The sequence below is a fragment of the Gavialis gangeticus genome, unplaced genomic scaffold (genome assembly GCF_001723915.1).
Source record: "Gavialis gangeticus isolate Ggan-Ray unplaced genomic scaffold, GavGan_comp1, whole genome shotgun sequence".
Lineage (NCBI taxonomy): Eukaryota > Metazoa > Chordata > Crocodylia > Gavialidae > Gavialis > Gavialis gangeticus.
This window is the reverse complement of record NW_017729022.1, coordinates 84,289,554-84,308,032: the sequence shown is the minus strand read 5'-3', so window position 1 is coordinate 84,308,032 and position 18,479 is coordinate 84,289,554. Positions and strand designations below refer to the sequence as shown.

General features: G+C 40.2%; 1 protein-coding gene across 6 annotated transcripts in view; it reads right to left on the bottom strand.

Annotated features, from left to right (window-relative positions):
• Nucleotides 1-18,479, bottom strand: part of ERC1 (ELKS/RAB6-interacting/CAST family member 1) — a 539,371-nt gene that overhangs the window by 224,229 nt on the left and 296,663 nt on the right. For 4 of the 6 annotated variants that reach the window (XM_019515532.1, XM_019515527.1, XM_019515528.1 and 1 more), the window contains one exon: nt 9,400-9,531. The exons of the other annotated variants lie outside the window; for them this stretch is intronic. In XM_019515532.1, coding sequence (XP_019371077.1) covers nt 9,400-9,531 — 132 coding nt within the window. The remainder of the gene's footprint in view (nt 1-9,399; nt 9,532-18,479) is intronic. 6 annotated transcript variants of the gene reach the window in all.

Genomic DNA, 18,479 nt, shown 5'->3' with positions numbered 1-18,479 from the left:
GACCTCAGCGCTTCTCCAACTATCCTCCTTAGCTTGTTGAAGTTTGCCCTCCTAAAATCTAGGGCCGCTGCCTTACTGCATGCCTTTGCCACCTTGCGCTGGATGGAGAATTCCAGCAGGCGATGATCGCTGTTGCCCAGGTGGTCTAGCACCCGCAGCCCCCTCACCAGGTCATCACCCGTGGCCAGCACTAGGTCCAACACGGCGTCCCCCCTGGTGGGGCTGTGCACCTCCTGGGTTAGTCCACAGTCACAGTCAACACTAAGTAAGCAGGGTAGGGCAGGGCAGCTCCATACATGGGGGAAGGGAAGTTTATCCCCGCCTCCCTGGCTCTAGACCCCAACAGGGGTTTGCCAAGGAGGGCCAGTGAGCTGGCCAGTGAGCCTGCCCTCACTGCTCTAGCTAGGGAGCAGAGGGGTGGGGCTAGCCCTGCTCTCTGGAGCAGACAGCACAGCACAGCACAGCACAGCCCAGCCCAGCCCAGCCCAGCCCAGGGCTGCAAAATGCTCAGGGATTCTTACTGAACTTGAACCAGGAAGGGGTCTGGGACAGAAGTTTCATAAACCAATTTGGCCTAAATCAGTTAAATCTGATACTACATTCATTCAGGTTTATCTTAAACCAGTTTCAGCCATTTTGAAACTGATTTATGTGTACTGAACTTCTGTTCTGTTACAGGTTTAAACCAGTTTCTGATCTCTTAAACTAGTTAATGTGTAATTTAACTAAATCTTGTTCGATGAGCTTTAGTTAAAGTGTGCCCACCTCCATTTTGAAGTGCAGGGATGCTGATGCATGTGATGCTGTAGGCGTTTTAATTAGAACAGCCCTTGGAGCCCCTGTAATTAAAGCACCCCCTCCCCCACTCTCAGAGCATTTGTATAAATGCCTCTTGTGATCAGCCTTTCCTCTCTCAGATACTTGGAAATAGATTTCTTTAGGATATGCTCCAGTAGCTTTCCAGGTGTCAAGGTGAGGCTAACCAGTATATAATTTTTTTAACGGGGTACTATGTTGGTCCTTTTCCAGTCCTCTGGTAACTTACCTATATCCCATGACTTTATAAATATTACTGCCAAGGGCTCTGAGATCTCTGCCAGTTCTTTCAGCACATGATGATGAAGTTCATCAAGCCCTGCTGACTTGAATTCATTCACACACATCAAAAGCTCTCTCTGTCTCTTGTTATCTCATCCCTGTACTTGTTCCCTTCCTTATCCAAATACTGTTTATTAGATGTCTAGTTGTAGGTTAATTTTTCTGTGAAGACTGAGGTACAGTCGGTGTTGAGTAGCTCTGTCTTCTTTACATCTTCTGGTAAGAATTCCCTCTGTCTATATGACAGTGGACCCACAGCTTATTTAGTCTTTCTTTTCTGACCAACATGCTGACAGATCCTCTTCTTGTTGTCTTTAACTTTTGTCATTAGGTGCAGCTCATTCTATCTTTGGCTTCCTAATTTTGTCCTTGCAGTTTCTTGCTGTTTCCTGATATGCATCCTTGGTGACCTGTGAATTTTTCCCTTGTCTGTATGCTTTCCTTTGTAGTTGAGGCATCCTAAAAGCTCTTTGTGCAGCCACAGTGGTCTCTAACTATTCTTATGCCTTCATTGTGTCGGAACAGTTTCTCATTGGACTTCAAATACCATGCCTTTTAGAAGCTTCCAGATCTCTTGGGTGGCTTTATCCTTCAGTCTGTCTTTGCATGGCACCATACCTATTAACTCCTTGAGTCAGGTTAAAGCCGTGTCTTTGAATTCTGCTGACCTCATGCTTTCCTCATCTCAGGATCTGGAATTCTATCATATTATGATCACTTCCTCCACCAATTCTTCCCTCCTAGTCAGGACAAGATCCAAGATAAATGATCCCCTAATTGTATCCTCAGCCTTCTGGAACAGAAAGTTTTCCTGCATACAGATTATGAACTGCCTCAACATTTTATGCTTGACTGTATTGTTCTTCCAGCAGATGTCGATAAAAGTGAAGTCTCCCATCAGTACCATCTCATAAATTTTGGATAATTTTGTCACCTCCGAGTGCCTCATCTATCTCTTCTTCCTGATTTGGCAGTCTAGAATAAATCCCCCCCATTATATCAGTGCTGTATCTTTTACCTTTTCACCCAAATGCATTCTGCTCTGCTATCTTCTTCCTCCTGAATCCTCAACATTGTTGTTCCAGTCATAAGAGCTCTCCCACCAACTCTCTGTGATACAAATCAGATCATAGATCTTTTCACAGGCTTCAGCTTCCAGTTCATCTCGTTTATTTCCCATATTTCTCACATTTATATATATGCATGATACACATTTTGCATTCTGACTTACTTGCTTCCCTTTTCTGTCAGCAGCAGCTCTGCAGAAAAGGACCTGGGGCTTACAGATGACAATAAGCTGAATATGAGCAAGCAGTGTGGCCTTGTTGCCAAGAAGGCTAATGGCATACTGGGCTGCATTGGTAGGAGTGTTGCCAGTAGCTCAAGGGAAGTGATTATTCCCCTCTATTCAGCACTGGTGAGGCCACATCTGGAGTACTGTGTTCAGTTTTGGGTCCCCCACTACAGAAAGGAGGTAGACAACTTGGAAATAGTTCAGTGGGGGGCAACAAAAATGGTGAGGGGGTTGGGGGACATTAATTATTAACAAAAATTGAGGGAACTGGGCTTAGCCTAGAGAATAGAAGACTGAGGGGGGATTAAATAGCAGCCTTTAACTACCTCAAGGGGGGTTCCAAAAAGGATGGAGCTAGACTGTTTTCAGTGGTGGCAGATGACAGAACAAGGAGCAACAGTCTTTGTTTGGGATGAACTAGTAGGGGATGGTCCTGCTCTGAGCAGGGGGTTGGACTAAAGGACCTCTTGAGGTCCCTTCCAACCCTGTCTATGATTCTATGACACAATCAAAAAAGCTGAAAATTCCATGTTACTAGGTTTGTGACAGACAGTTCAATTTGATCAAGATGAAGAGCTCACTGCCAGAAAAAAAATACCCTACAATTACAAGACCCTTATTCTCATGCAGAAGATTCCACAACTACAATGAGTGTCTGCATGGTCCCAGGGGTCTGCCTGAGTGAATACAGCTGTAGGGTTGGTGCCCACATAATTAATATTTATCTAGGTGGCCATGCATTTGCTATGCCTCAAGAAGCAAGGAAGAATCCTGTTGCAGATTGTATAGAATGATGCTTCTGCTTCAGACAGAACAGCCTAGTCCCACATTCTTGACTCATACCAATGGTATATGCCTCCCTCCTCCACCAATATCCCTCCCAAACCCCAACCTTCATCTCTTACAGAGGGTGAGTGGCTGTTTCCAAAAAGTGTAACTCCTTCCCAGACCCTTCTACTGTAGACTGTAGTAGACCCTAAGCTGTTTAATGGCAATGGAATACATTTACTTGTATTCAAGTTATCAAAGTTTTGGTAAGAGAAGAGATGGCAAAGGAAATGAGTGGGCAACAGTGTCATACGTGAGAAGAATTTAAAAGGTGAAAAAAAGACAGCTCAAAAGAAGCCAGCTAACGGTTGCTTTAAGTACGTTAGTGGTTTTGTGCCAGTTAGATTGAGTTTAGGACAATAATTCAATAGTTTAAATAGGTGATAAAAATAGGCACATTAATATTTATTAGAATATAACTTTTTAAGAATGTTTCCATATTTTCTAGTTGTATTTAGTAAGCACAAGCTAGACAATTGAATATAAAAATCTAGGTTTGCCTTGGAATCTTTTCTCTTCAGTCTTGAACTACAGTTCTTGCTGAATAGACCAGTGGCAGATAAACCAAAATAAGTGTGCTTCATTAAAACTCAGTTTTTAAACCTAGGTAAGAAGCCCTTTTTCCTAACACAGAATTTTAATTTTTCCCCGCCCTCCAAGATTAAGATTATTTTTAGGTGTATTTAAATTTGATCAGTTGTAATCACTTTCTTGTATGCCTTATCTGTAATGCTTGGTTAATTATAACTTATCTGTATTTCATTATTAAAACTTATTACAAATCCTCTTGAATATTTAATTCTGATAGGACAGATTTTTAAAAAACTTTTCTTGGTTCCCAAAATGCCCCTGGGGATCAACACTATGGTGGTGACCAAACCAAAATAAGATTGATTTACTTAAACAGTTTTGGTTTTATAAGGCAGCAGCTACCCCTGCAATCAATGGTTATTGCAGATAAACGATAACTTTCTGGTTAACTGCAGAGCAGGTTAACTGTAGTGAAGCTGCAGAAACAATTGGGGCAGACTGCTCAAATACGACTCTTATAATTGTGCCGAGGTCAGTGAAGGTGGAAGGAGACCTCTTGTTGGGCAAATAAAGCCCTGGTGTTCCCTCTGGTGTAACACTGAGATTAGAAAAAATAAATACTTCTTCTGACCAGATCTTCATTCTTTGTTACCTTAAACTAGGGGCAGACAAAGTCTGGTCCATGGGCCAGATTGGGCCCGTGGCAGGCTCCATTTCCCAGCAGCCCTTGCCCACATCACCACAGCTGGTTTCCATGGAGACCCCAGCAGTTGCATGGGGCCAGGGTTTCCAGAGACTGGCCCCAGCAGCACTGGCTGGGTGCATGGCAGGGCGGGGAGCTGCTCTGGGGCTGGGATCTTGTGGCGGTGACACTGTGATCCAGAGCCAGGGCAGAGCTGCGATCCAGACAGGGGCATGCAGGCAGCAGATAATGGCTCTGTCTCAGCTCTGGACCATGCCGTCACCACTGCAAGATTCCTGCCCTGCCACACACCCTGCCAGTGCTCCATGGAAACCCTGGCCTTATGCTATCAGGGCACTGCCGCTGCTGGGGTCTCCATGGAAATTGGCTGCGATGTGGGCAGAGGCTGCTGGGAAATGGAGTCTGGCTGCCATCCAAATCTGCCATTTGAGCCCCCTGCCTTAGACAGAAAAGGTTGATGTAAACTGTGGATCCAAATACCTTTCATGAGTTAGTCAAGTGTGACTAATTCAATAAAGCTATTCCTACACTTTCCAGAAAGAATATCCCAATTTTTCAAATTTTCTCCTTTTGTTCTGTAGCAGAGATCTGATCCTTTTCATGGAGACTAGAAAAACCTACCAGTACTGTTCTAAGGGATGGAATTAATTCTTAACTTCTGGACTTTGATGGACTTGAGACTGATTCCTTCTCTGCACAGTAGGAAAAAAAAATGATAAAGAAATGGTGACACTGGATACAATTGTGAAAATACAGGTCTCTGATCAGGACAATCTAGTGTACTTAGTCAAAGAACATTGGCTGCTTTTCCAAGGTTGGTAAAACTGCCCCCATCTTTTCAGTAGAGGGACAAGTCATGCTTATGTTACTGAGATATAAAATATTGGAGAATTGGGTTTATTCTAATAGAGGGCGCCAAAAACTTCATTTTTATAGGGAGTCATCTACACACATGGCCATAGATAAAAGAGCAACTGATCAGACCTCCACCTTGGGGTACTCAAACAGAAAAGCAATCTGTGTTCGTATTACAATCACAGAAATTTTGCCAAAATCTTGTTAGCAAGCACTTAAATGCAGTCATTGCTGGCATATTTTCAAATGGCAAGAGATAGGACCAATGGGGGAATGTTTTTAATTTGGAAATACTGTCTAGGTATAAAGTCTGAACTTTGGAGTCCTGCAGAAGCTCATGGAGATTATAATTCCAGCAAAAAAAGAACCTAAAACTTGTAGAACATTTAGAAAGAAATCCGTACAAAACACTGAAGTACAGCAGAGGGCCACAGCACAAGAGATGGCTGAGGGTAGGGCTAGACAGCATTGGGGTTACAAAACAGTATTAAAGCAAAGGTCAAGGGAAAGGGTATACACAAATGAGGTTTCCTCATACCTTGAACCATTTGAAGCCAAAATGGTTGGCCTCATGCACTGTTTCATTTAACAGCTTCAGACAGGCAGTGAGTAGCAGAATGGTAAAAAACAACAGAGACAGAAGAGAGGGAAAGAAAAAGCATGCAGTTAAAAGCAAATTATAACCAGTTTGGGCAACATGAGATTTTAAATTCACACATATGTATCACACATATCCAACCTAAAGCTCTATTACCATAGTTGTGAAGATTCTTTGTGTGGGCCCCAGACTTGCAAAACACCCAGTTTTCAGTGGGAGACTTTCACAATCTCATATAAACTTCCACAGAATGTGAAACAATGAGGACATTTTTAAAGTGAAGGAAGGAACGTGAGATGATTAAAAAGCAGCTGGCAGGAAATCCCCCTACCCACCTCAGAACAATGGTGCTTTGCCATCCCTCCTCTGCCTAACTGTATTTAATTAATACTGTAGCAAAATACTGTCAGACAAAATAGGACAGGACAGTTGTCTTGGTACTAAGTGCAACAGATCACTGAGGTACAGGGTTGGCTTTGCCTTTATACTGTCTGCTAGCAATATTTTAGTGCTTATGATCCCCACAGATGGCAAGTATATTTTCTCTGCGGGAATGAGATGCTGCTGTCAAATCAGCAGTGGTGGGGGTTTGGACTTCTCTTCTGCTCTTTCTACTACTTCTGACCTGTTCCTCCCTATTCTTGCAAACACTGGATACAGGTCTTGTCTTGTCTCACTTAACACACACACCACTTACCCACCAGTCTTCCTTCTCTATTTTTTCACTCCTAGCACTCTTCACATCACAAGCTCTCATTCACCCTTGGTGACTTGAACATCCATGTTGCTAGCCTCCCTGAGCCCTTATCTTCATATTATGCATAACCTGTAGCCTGTGATCTACTCTTCCACTCACCAAAAGTGACATATTACTTGATTCACTCTTTATTAAGCTTTGATTCCCTGTTCCTGAGTTCCCCTTCTCTGATTGTCACCTGGGCTCTTTTAGCATTGTATATCATGCTAAGCACACCTACCACCAAGTCACTTGGCCCTTCTGCATTTTCCAGTTCATTTATCTCTTTATTGATATGGTGGCAGCTTCTCTATATGCTTCACTTTCCTTCTGCTTTGAATCTTTTGCCTACCTCCCCAGTTGCAAAGCCAAACCCCAGCCCAAGCTCACACTATCACCATCTGCTCATTCTATTCCTGTTCTATGGTAACAACTCTTATAAACAGTCTGAGTTCCTCCATTCCAAATATGTTTTATTCACCTGCCAACCTTCACCTCACTTGCCTCTCTAAATACTGCTCTCGTCTCTCTTTGACCTTCAGAAGAGCCTTCTCATCCCCTCTATTTACAACGTTCTGTGCATTGAGTTGTCCTTGGTTCCCTTCTCTCATTTCACTGTTCCTAATTTCTGGTTAATCTCATCTACAAATATGAACTCAACTGCCACCTCTGTGTGGGTGACTTGCAAATCTACCTCCCTCTCCTTCTGTCCAGCTTCTGAGTCTGACCGTGCCTCATGGATGTTCATCAGCAAAAGCCCACCAAGTTTTAAAAAAAACACCCCAAAAAACAAAACCAAACCAATCCAAAACCAAAAAAACCTTAAACTCAATCTATGCCCCCTGCCTCCCTTATAAAGCCCTCTCAACTATCTCCTTTTTCCTGTGTTGCTCTTCACACTTGGAAGATTATCTTCCCCATACACATAATTTTTCTTCAAGACCTTAGGGCGCCTATACACATGCAAAGATGCTGCTCCAACGTATTGTAATTACAATGCATCGGAGCAGACTCCAACATCACATGTATTAGTATCCCCGTGCTGAAAAGTGGCAGTGGGGGTGCTTTAACTGAAGCTTGTTCAATGAGCTTTAATTAAAACACCCCCGTCACCATTTTTCAGCATGGGGAGGCTGATGCACATGACACTTAGGGCAGTTTGATCAGAGCAGCTCTCGGAGCCTCTCTAATTAATGCGCCCTCCCACAGCACGTCTATAAATGCCCTTTGTTTTTAATAGTTCTTTTTTTGTCATGCCAAAACACAAGCAAATAAAAAACCCATCCTGAAAAAAGTTGGTTGGAGAGACTACTGACCATGCTGACCTATGCTATATCATTATTCCTTTATACTTTCCTGTCTCTTCAAATCAACGTGTGAATATATATACTTCATGCACTTTAAATTGTTGTTTTGCTCAAGGTATGTTTTCTCTTAGAAGGAAGTTGGAGAGATGGCACTCTCCTGAGTGTGGAGGACTACCTAATACTCAAAGAGAAGCATCACCAAAGGGAAGCAGTCTCAGAACAGGGATTCTATAAGGTAACTGAGTTTGAACTGAACAAATCCAAAGATATTTAAGAAGTGGACACTACTTCCTTCAGGAGAATGTAGGTCATTATTAATTCAAGAAAGACCAAAAACCTCTTGGGAAAGCATGTAGTATAGTAGTACATTTTGAAAAAACTTACTCTTCACCCCTACCCTCAGCCCCATTCCCTCTCCCAGTGTGTTTTTATTCATTAAAAACAGCTGGATAGAACTTTGTGCATACAGAGTTGAGGGGTAGGCAAAAATGCTGCTGCAACATCACTGACTGGATGATGATACCTGAAAATTCAGTTCAGATAAGGAACAAAGGTAAGGTCTATAAAGTACAATATAGAGCAGTAGTTCTCAACCTTTTTGGACTCATGGCATGCCTCAATGGACTTCAGACACCCCTCCATAACTTTTATGACATGAGTGGCACTCAGTTTCTAAAACTAATTTATGTATTACAGAGCTCACCTCCTTACCCAGGGGTTGGGCAGTGGTTGTGGGTGATGGCTGTCTTGTCTATCTGCTTATCTCTTCACACATCACTAATCACCTCACACCCTGAGACACCCTTCAAAGGATGTATATGGCCACCCATATGCAACAACAAATTCTAGGGTTGCTTGATAAGTAGAGTCATAGACTCAAGAAAATTAGGGTTGGAAGGGACCTCAGGAGGTCAGCTAGTTCAACCACCTGTTCAAAGCAGGACCATCCCCTACTAGATCTTCAAGTGTACTGTGTACTTTTATTGGTAGTGCCCTATGATAATTAGGATCATGGGTAAGGAAAGTTTATCATTTCCTATTAATTTCTGGCCAGGGATCATAACTGAGATAGCATTTAACTATCTTCTGTGGGCAAGTTCTTTAGGGCAAAGATCTGTGTTTCTACAGTGAAAAACACAAAGGAGTCCACGAGCATGTTTATGCTCAAGAACATATAGACTTCTCAGAGCAATATTACAGAAGCTTCTTTCAAAAGCATAAAACACCTCACTCATTTTCCACGCAGATAAGTAGTGAGGAATGGAAAAACAAAATATCAAAAGAAAACCTAAAAGCTTCACACACACTTATTACTTAGGTCTGAACAGCAATTTAGGGTCCTCAGATGAAAAGGTATTATAAAACGAAAAGGAATAATTAGTAGAAATTTCCTGTCAGGCTGCATCCGTTATTTGCCAGCAATACCAGTGACTTTATAAGATTGCAGACCTGTTTCTCAGCATTGATCCTGGCTGACTCCTCTTGTGCTAGCACCATTTCCCGTTCTGCAGTTATTTGCACACTTTCTCTGAGTGCCTCTTCCAGTTCTTCAATCCGATCATCCTTCTTACGTAGGTTGTCCTGGAAAATGATGGGATACTAGGTGAAGTGGATTAGTTTGGAAATGGAATCAGAGCCCACTAACCAACCAAGTGTTATGCCAACTATACAGTCACTCTCCCTCCCAAGGTGCAATTCCACATGAAAATATCTTCACAAAGAGAAGGAAAGATGAGTTGAAGGAAGAGAAGGAAGAAGCACACAAGAGAATGAGGAAAAAGCTAGCAAAAGCAAGACAGATACGCTTGCCCTCAGCAGCTGGAGTACTACAGTCCTTTCAGATCAGAAAGCACAGGTAAGAGAGGGATGCTTGTAAAGAAGATTTTAGCGTGCAGTTCCATAAGTGCATAATAGCCAGAGGTGTTGGGACAGTAGCAGGCTTTGGGATTCTCTCATGCACTCACATTCTCACCAGCAGGTGTGACAGAAGAAAAACATAACATTGCAGTTTAGCAATTTCCTATATCCAGAAAGAAAATGTCACTGTCTGAAGCATATATAACCCAACAAAAAACAGGGCAGATTTCCCAACAGTTTCAGACAAGTCAGTGTTTCATCAAATACTACTGCATGGAAAAACAAGTTAGCTTGGGAAGTCCAGCTTGGCAGTTGGGATATCCAGCATCCAAACTGTTAACAGCTCTGAGAGCTGCTTAAGAATCGTATCTTCACAGTTGTAAGCTCAGGTGTCCTATGTATATTCAATGGCCACTGAAGGGAACTATAAGGTCACAAGGAAACAAAAATCTATTAACTACTTTGTCAAAATTACAAAAAAGAATTAAATGTAATGTTATGGGGGAGCCTGTTCATCTGAGATATTTCTGACTAGTAAATACATGCCCCCCTGGATCTGTAGTAGTGACAGGATTGAAAAAGAAGCCACTTCCTGTTAGTGGGTATATTTCTTTGCATGTGGCAGGCTCTGATTTTTTTTTTTTTAAGTTTCAAGTAAACCAAGCAGGCTGGGGGCATATTTATGCATTTCTTGTCTTGCAGCACGAGTTGCCAGTGTGAAACATGATCCTAAAGCAATGACAAAGCATAGGTCTTAATAAAAGGGGTAGTCTTTCTCCTTTCTATAAACACCTTGTTTCTCATTTTTCACTTTTTATCGGATAAATAGGTGAAACGAGGGAAGGAGTGCTGGCAATATTTATATATGTTTGTTGCTCTTTTAGTTCCTGATGTTGAAATCTTCCAACTGTTCCTATTAAAACACTTCACAGCACGTAAGAATAATGAATATAAGTCTTGACTGTGAAAATGCTTGGGTTTTGCATTCTCCATTAATCTAATGTAACTCATTGGAATCTTCTCTGTGGTTAGGCTGTACTGTGTGGAGGACAGTAAGAAGAGTAAGTCGGTCCAACTGATGAAATCAGAACGGGTTGGAACAGTGCAATAATTCTTGCACGTGAAAATCCTCATTGATGTGTCTAGTTAGAAATTACTGCTTGAAATAAATGTGAGAAAGATCCTTTGCATATCAGCCAACTCTATAAAGTCTTTTGTAGGAAACAGAAAAACATAAAAATGATTATTTTTTATAGAGTGTTTTTACCTAGGTATCACAAAGACCGGGTAATGAGAAAGGTAAAAGGAACAAAAACACTAGTCCTATTTTCTAAGTCAATAATAGCTATAAAGTGTCAAACATTGATTTAGATGTTGTCCTTCAAAGAGGAAAGGTTGAGATACTCTGCACTTATTAATGGCCTGAGTTGAACAGTGAGCACATAAGCTTTTATCAACTCAAGATTATGCACCACACAAACAATACTGTTGACAAAACAGTTGTAGAGCTGATTGCCAAGTAAAGCAGTTACAACATGTAATATGTTCACCAAGGCCACCCTTTCAGAAAGAAAAGCAGGGTGGAAGAAAGACAGCAAATTGCAGATCACAGAAGAGCATTTGTTATTTTGAGATAGGCGCATGACTCTAGAAAGGACAGGCTGGGAAAACTGCAGGGTAAGTCCTGCACTGGATCCCACTCTAGATTGTTTTCTTTCTTTTTGCTTTCTAACCTTATAAAATATTTTACTTTCTTGGGCTAGATTGTAACGTCTGGGGGAAAAACACTTTCTGAGTACAATTATCTTTTTCTTACTGAATCATTTCAATACTTTGTAATGATATTGATATTTGAGGCAGGGGTTGGGGGGAGAATTTTAGTTTCATTTTGATTCTGGGCACCTCAAGAAGAATTTCTCCTAGCCACACATGAAATTTAAGTTGCATAATGGAGCAACTTATATATAGTCGTCACAATGTCACAACATGAGCAAGAAGCAAGAGCAATACATTCTTCTGGATGAAGGGATTAGGATGCAGGGTGCTACCAAATATGGGAAAGAAGAACATATCCCGATATTTTAGTTGCTGGTATACCATAAAATTGGGCTAACCCACTGAAGTAGTAGACTGAATGGCAAAAGTAGCTAGGCAAAATGTATCACATTTTGTTGTTGATAGCAACATCACAGGTAGCTGGAACAAAATGAAAAATACAGAATACAATGCATCATTTTGTATTTTGATGCACTCTGACAGATTTTGCAAATGGACATAATGCATGACTAATTTATAAGAATACACTCTTCAGACACTACTCTTAAAATTAAGCTGGAAAACCACTTCATAGTGCCAATCTTACTAACCAGCATTAGTTACAGACATGTATGTACTCTCATAAAAGCATACAAATCAAAAAAAAAGTGTTTGCACCAAAAAGCAACAAAAATTTAAAAAGAGGTAATTTACTTAAATGAACAATAACCTGAACACTAACGGGAGTTCTTTGAGAAGTATTGTTCATATACATAATCACTTGTGGCGTGTATATATTTTCTGCATTTGATATCCAAATCTTTTGTTCCACAATATCCACTGTAGCTGCATAAGTAACCTTATTGTTCTTGTGCTCTGCTTCAAAAGAAGCAACAGTAGAGGGCTATCCCAATTTAATTTATTCTCTACCATGGAATCTGATGGATATCGGACTCTGAAGCAGAGGGGAAGGAAGGGAGGGTCATGAAATACATATATGGACAACACCGCTTCAGAACTCAAGTTACTGTATAGGTAATTCACTTTTCTTTTTCCTTGGCGAGATTGCCTACATACATGTTTCATGTATGGTGACTTTCAGGCAATGGTTCAATGCAATAGGGGCAGGACTAGGAGACTAAAGACTAGACTACAGTACTTGCAAAAACAGCATCCCATTTACAGCTTTATAGTGCAATTCCTTCTGAATATATTACAGGACCCAGGTGGGGTTTTTTTACATATATCCAGGGTGGAAATAATCTTCAGAGATGCCATGATTCGTGAAGTCTTGTGGACTCAGCTGTGATGGTAGCAAGTAGATCTATTTTAGCCACCTTATAAGTCTGCACATTCTGATATCCTTCTGGATAGTTTTTATGACATGGCAGATTCCCCTTTTCATACTTTCTGTACTGCTACAAATAGTATTTGTATAGATTTGAAAGGCTTACTCCTTTGCAAGTAGAATACCAGTGCCCTTGTAACCTTCAAAATACTAACTTAGCACCATCCTTGGAAGAGCAGATGAAACAGGCAAATTAATCTATTAGTTCAGATGAAAATTTGTAACAATTTAAAAAAAAGAAAACTTTGGATGTTTCATGAGGGAGATTTCAGCTGGAGAGAAAAACTGTAGGACCTGCCTTTGAAGCTGGGATTTCACTAACTTCTCACCAATGTGACTGAGCTATAAATGAGGCAAGGATCTCTGAGGGTGATAGCTTTTCCTGAACCAACAATGTAGTCGGGATAAAGTTAGACAAACTTTCAGATGTCTTGCATTTGAAAGCTTGTCTAATTTTATCCCAGCTACATGGTTGGTCCAATAAAGGACATCATGTAAGAAATCACTGCATCACATACTTTCTGGACTGTCACAGGTATAACATCACTCTTACACTACTGAGATATAAGTAGCATTTTCCTGGGCGTATGTAATAACGAAAACATTGCCATGGTCTCAGAAAAGGCTTAATTTAGGCAGCTAAGACCAAACTAAAGTCCTACAGAGAAAATGATTCTTTGACTAGCAGCAACACTTTGGCAACAAGACACTTCACACGTCTTACAACAGTCTGTTGAGGAAAAATGTGTGTCCCTCTGTAGGAAGAAGATGAACAGGAATGCAGCAATGTGAACCTTGACTGCACTCACAGAAGGATCCAGATATTTAAAAAGGTAAGTAAATATTGTATAACAGATGTTTTCAACCTTTTTTCATTTGTGGACCACTAAAAACATTTCAAATGGGGATGCAGACCTCTTTGAATTGTAAGTGTTGGCATTCATATACTTCTGATTGATCATAGTCATCTTTCACATCTTTCCTTTAGACATAGTCTGTGGATCCCCAGGGGTTTGTGGACCACAGGTTTAAAACTACTGTCCTATATTAGAAATACCAGGGTGCCTAAACGTGAGCATGACAGCTGCTCCAACATGCTCTAATTACAGCATGCTGGACCATGGTACAGGCACAGTCCTCGGACTTACGACACACTTGGTTCCTGAAAACTGTGTCTTAATTCAAAACATTGCAACTTGGGACTAATTTTCTCATAAGAAACAATGTTATAAATGGGGGATTGGTTCCTGAACCAAGGCCTGATACCCTATTTTCACCAAAAATACACCAGAATTTTGTACTTGATCAATTATAGATGAGTAATATAGCTACATTAATGTATTTATATTATAAATAGCAATCATATTGATTTGAAAGGACTTCCTTGAGGTGACTTTGCTGGACTTTTTGAAGGGTTCTTGGCTGGAGTCTTCTCAGGAGTCTTGGCTGCAGGTTTTTGTGGAGTCTTGCCTGCTTTCTTAAAGAAAGTGTCCAAGGAAGTTTGGACAGATGTTCTCCAGGGAGATGAGTGACGCAGCGAATTTGTTTGCTGGCGTGGCATTGCATCGGATCAAGCATTGTAAAGTCAAAACTGATGTTGTAAAGTTGAAACGGTGTTAATTTATAAACATTGTAAGTGCGAAACATTGTAACTTGAAACGTTGTAAGTCGAGGACTGCCTGTAATTACCACACTCCAGCCAGCCTCTAGGTCTCATGTATCAGCATCCCTGTGTTTCAAAATGGCAGCAGAGGTGCTTTAACTACAGCCTGTCATTGAGCTTTAGCTCAAGTGCCCCCACTGCCATCTTAAAGCACGGGGATGCTGATACACGAGATGCTGCAGCACTTTAATTAAAGTGGGTCTCAGAGCTACACTAATTAAAGCACCCACCCCCAGAGCACATGTAAAAGTGCCTCTAATGACCTGTGGAATTTTAAATTTTCTGCTAATAATAAAGAGAAAATCTTGTCCATTTTGTCAAATAGATCATCCTATAGAATTTTTTTCTACTATGTAGTAAGTTTTGTAGAGCTACAATAGGACTTGTCTCAGTCTGACATCTATGCAACAGTCAGAAAATGAGATAGAGGAGTTGTAGGTCTCAGTGAAGACTACTTCCTTTGGGTTCCACCTGCAGGTTTCGAATTAGGAGTAGTGTCCTGAGTTGGCAGAATGACCATTTCAATATATAGGGAATAGAAATGGTCTTAACCACACCAGTGCTAGAAGATGTTGTGAAGGACTAAACCTTTTTTATCTTCCACTTACAACTGAGAGAGAAGCATTTCCTCAGTTTGTCCAAAAAGCTATTTAGCAGCCCTAGTATACTTAAGAGAAGGTGGTTTGATGCTGTATATATCAAATTCTATAACCTTCCTGCCTCTTGGTATATGGGAGAAATCTCACCACTTTTCACCTGTTTATGTAAAATACAGTTGCCATATTGTCTTTCATAATTTGGACTGATTGATTTTGATGCAGCAGGAATGCTCTGCAAGCTCTACATATCAAATTTAAGTTTATCCATACAATCAAACTGATTTATATATTGTCCAAAAGTTCTGCCCTCATATTGATTTATTATGGCTCCCCATTCCAATAGTTAGGCATCCATTACTTACAGTTTAGATCAGAAAAGAAAGTGTCAATGGCATTCCTTTGCATGCATTTCTGGTCTTCCACTGATACAAGAGAGGAGAACCAGTTGCAACATATGTAGGAGGAACGTCCAACTGATGTTTGCTGAGAGTATATGCCACCTTTAACCAGTCCAACATGCACTAGAAGTGTATTTATCACAGGCCTTGGACAGATGTAATATTTGGAGTATTCCAAATGCCTCCCAAACCCTCCAAACAGCAAGTCTACAGAAGTCTATCCTCTGTGGAGGTGGGGGGGAATGGTCTACAGGACCAGGCTCCGTTATACCCCCTGGCTGGAGAACATACTTCTGCACGCCATCACAGTGATTTTGAAGTGCTCCAGCAGGAGACTTCATACCTCTCTCTGGTCTGAAGTGCTTCAAACTTAAAGATTTAGGTATCTGTCTGTCCATGGCCAGAAATTTCAAAATGGCAACATTCGCAAATTTGTCTCAACAAATAATTCAAGAAATCATATTTGGCCAACAGGGCCTGCTAATTTATAATTCTAAATTGCAAATCATGTGTATGATTTGTGACCAAATAAATACAAACCTTTTCGTATTGTTTTATATTGCTGCCCTGATTTCTTGTTTGTATTCATAATCTCAAGATGCATGAATTTAAAAAAAATAGCACAGTGGCAAAGGACACAGTGCTTCTATCTGCTTTCCAGGATTGGGATATGCCATACTACGGGTCCTCCATCAATTTTTTGGTGGGTTCAATACAGTATTCTGGGGAGGCTACTCTCCAAGTAAAAGATGACTAAAGAACATCAGTTAGTTTGTAGAAGGGTTATTATGCCTCTCCAACAGGTATTTCTTCAATCCTCCTAAGGATACCTTTAAAATCTTTAAAATTATCTAGAGATGATATGATAGATGGGACTACAGCCTCATCTGGATTTAACTGTAGTGCTTTGTAAGTTAGCTGAACATGGCAGATCATCCTCACTTGGCTCCTCAACATGAGTGAGTGAGGACATTACTTAATCTGGGATAGCCTGAATAAGTGACACAGAGACCTATGGTAAAAAAGAAGTTTTAGATTATAGGGATCCCATAATTCAAATAGAGCCATATTTTTTTTTTTATCAGAAAATGCACCAGAAACTAAAAACACAGCATAGAAAACAGTGATCCATGTCTGGAACGACAGCTGGCACAGAACCTATCTCAGGAAAAGACTGCCTTGGTGACTAACCAAGGCAGGATATTTCCTACGACTGTATGAGTCTCTCTCTCACTGTCTTTATCATCATAAGCTGAAGAAAATGGCAATAAAAAGGGTAAATGATGGAGGTAGAAGAAAAAGCTGTAAATGCTTCAGCATCAGCAGTGTATGTAGCTTGACTCTGTCATCTGCAATTCCAATATACATTTCAATGGACCCATAACAAAAGATACAAATTAAAAAAAAAAATATCAGAAGATCATGGTCTTGCAATGCTTGTAGGTTTCCCAGTACAGTACGATATAAATTATTGGGTGCAAGGCAAACAGTGGAGCTGCAGTGAAAAGGAATGGCATTGATGGTACCAACTGTTATGAGAACTGGTATATCCAATACCAGAATAACAATCATATTCTGAAGTGAAATAATTGTACCAGATATCAACAGACAATCACTTAAGGGAAAACTGCTTTAGTTATACAAATCTTTAAGAGTAGAAGTTAATGAAATACAAGAAAGAAAACATACAAGAAACTGTATTACTCTGAACAAAATCTTCATGATCACCTACCTCAGTGAACTGCCCAGAAAACCTCCCCACACATTCAGAAAGTAAAATTTGTATGTATAACATCATGGCAGAGCATGTGATGAGAAACATGTTGGTATCACCAAGAATTAATTACACGGTAGGCAAAACAGATGTTGAACATCACGAAAAGCCCACAATACTGCGAAAGTTAATAGAATAAGTACAGATGCAACCAATTCAACTGTCTGAAATCAGCTGAACTAATTGGTGCATTTAAAAGAAACATACCACAGAAAAGCAATAAAAATCACTCACAAAATCATTGCCTTATGATACAATTGTTTCCTATATAAAAGCAACCATGTCTGGAACAAAGTCAAAATCAATTTTGGGGTGAAATGATACACATCACAGGTGTAATCTTTTTAGCAAAATGCCTGCATCTAAATGTCTGTTGCAAAAATACAGACAGATTGGAGAATACAAAGGACATGCAAAGTGCAAGACTAACCCTACAAGAAAAAACTACTGTAATTGAATACACAGTTCTGTCTAACTATAACTAACATGATTTAATTATTTCAGAGACCAAGACGAAAAAAAACCCTTGAGAACAAAGCTAAATTCAAGAGAACACTTTTCTTCACATTCCTGGAATTTACTGACCATTTTGATAACATATGATAAATTATCAACAAAAACCATGGAAAGTATCTGTATTTCTATTGCTGCCTACAGCACTGTGGAACTAGTTTTCAGAATGATATACAGGGAATCTCCCATAAAAGTCAGGAACATCCTAGACTCATCCTTCACTCCTTCAGATTTTTTTCTATGTTATCTTCTGTGTTATCACTTATACTTGCGTGACATCATTTTTAAAAGGGTATCCATATACATAAACCAACTATTCTCTACATCAATAGTACCTCATGTATGCAAGGGCTCTAGGTTGCAACAAGGAAGAACAGCAATGAATACTAGTTAAATTGTCAAGTTTATTATAAAATACTTATATTCTCCCACCTTCTCCTCTGGATTAAACCATATGGTAATTTTGTTGTACTCTAGACACTTGGGGAAAGAAAAGGAAGGAAAATCATTGTAGCAAGTATTAAACAGAATGCAAAGAAACAAAAGGGAAAAGGAAGAACAGTTTAAAGACTGAGAAACTGGTAATTTCTCTTTCTATTAGTTACTGGGCTATTTGTGACTG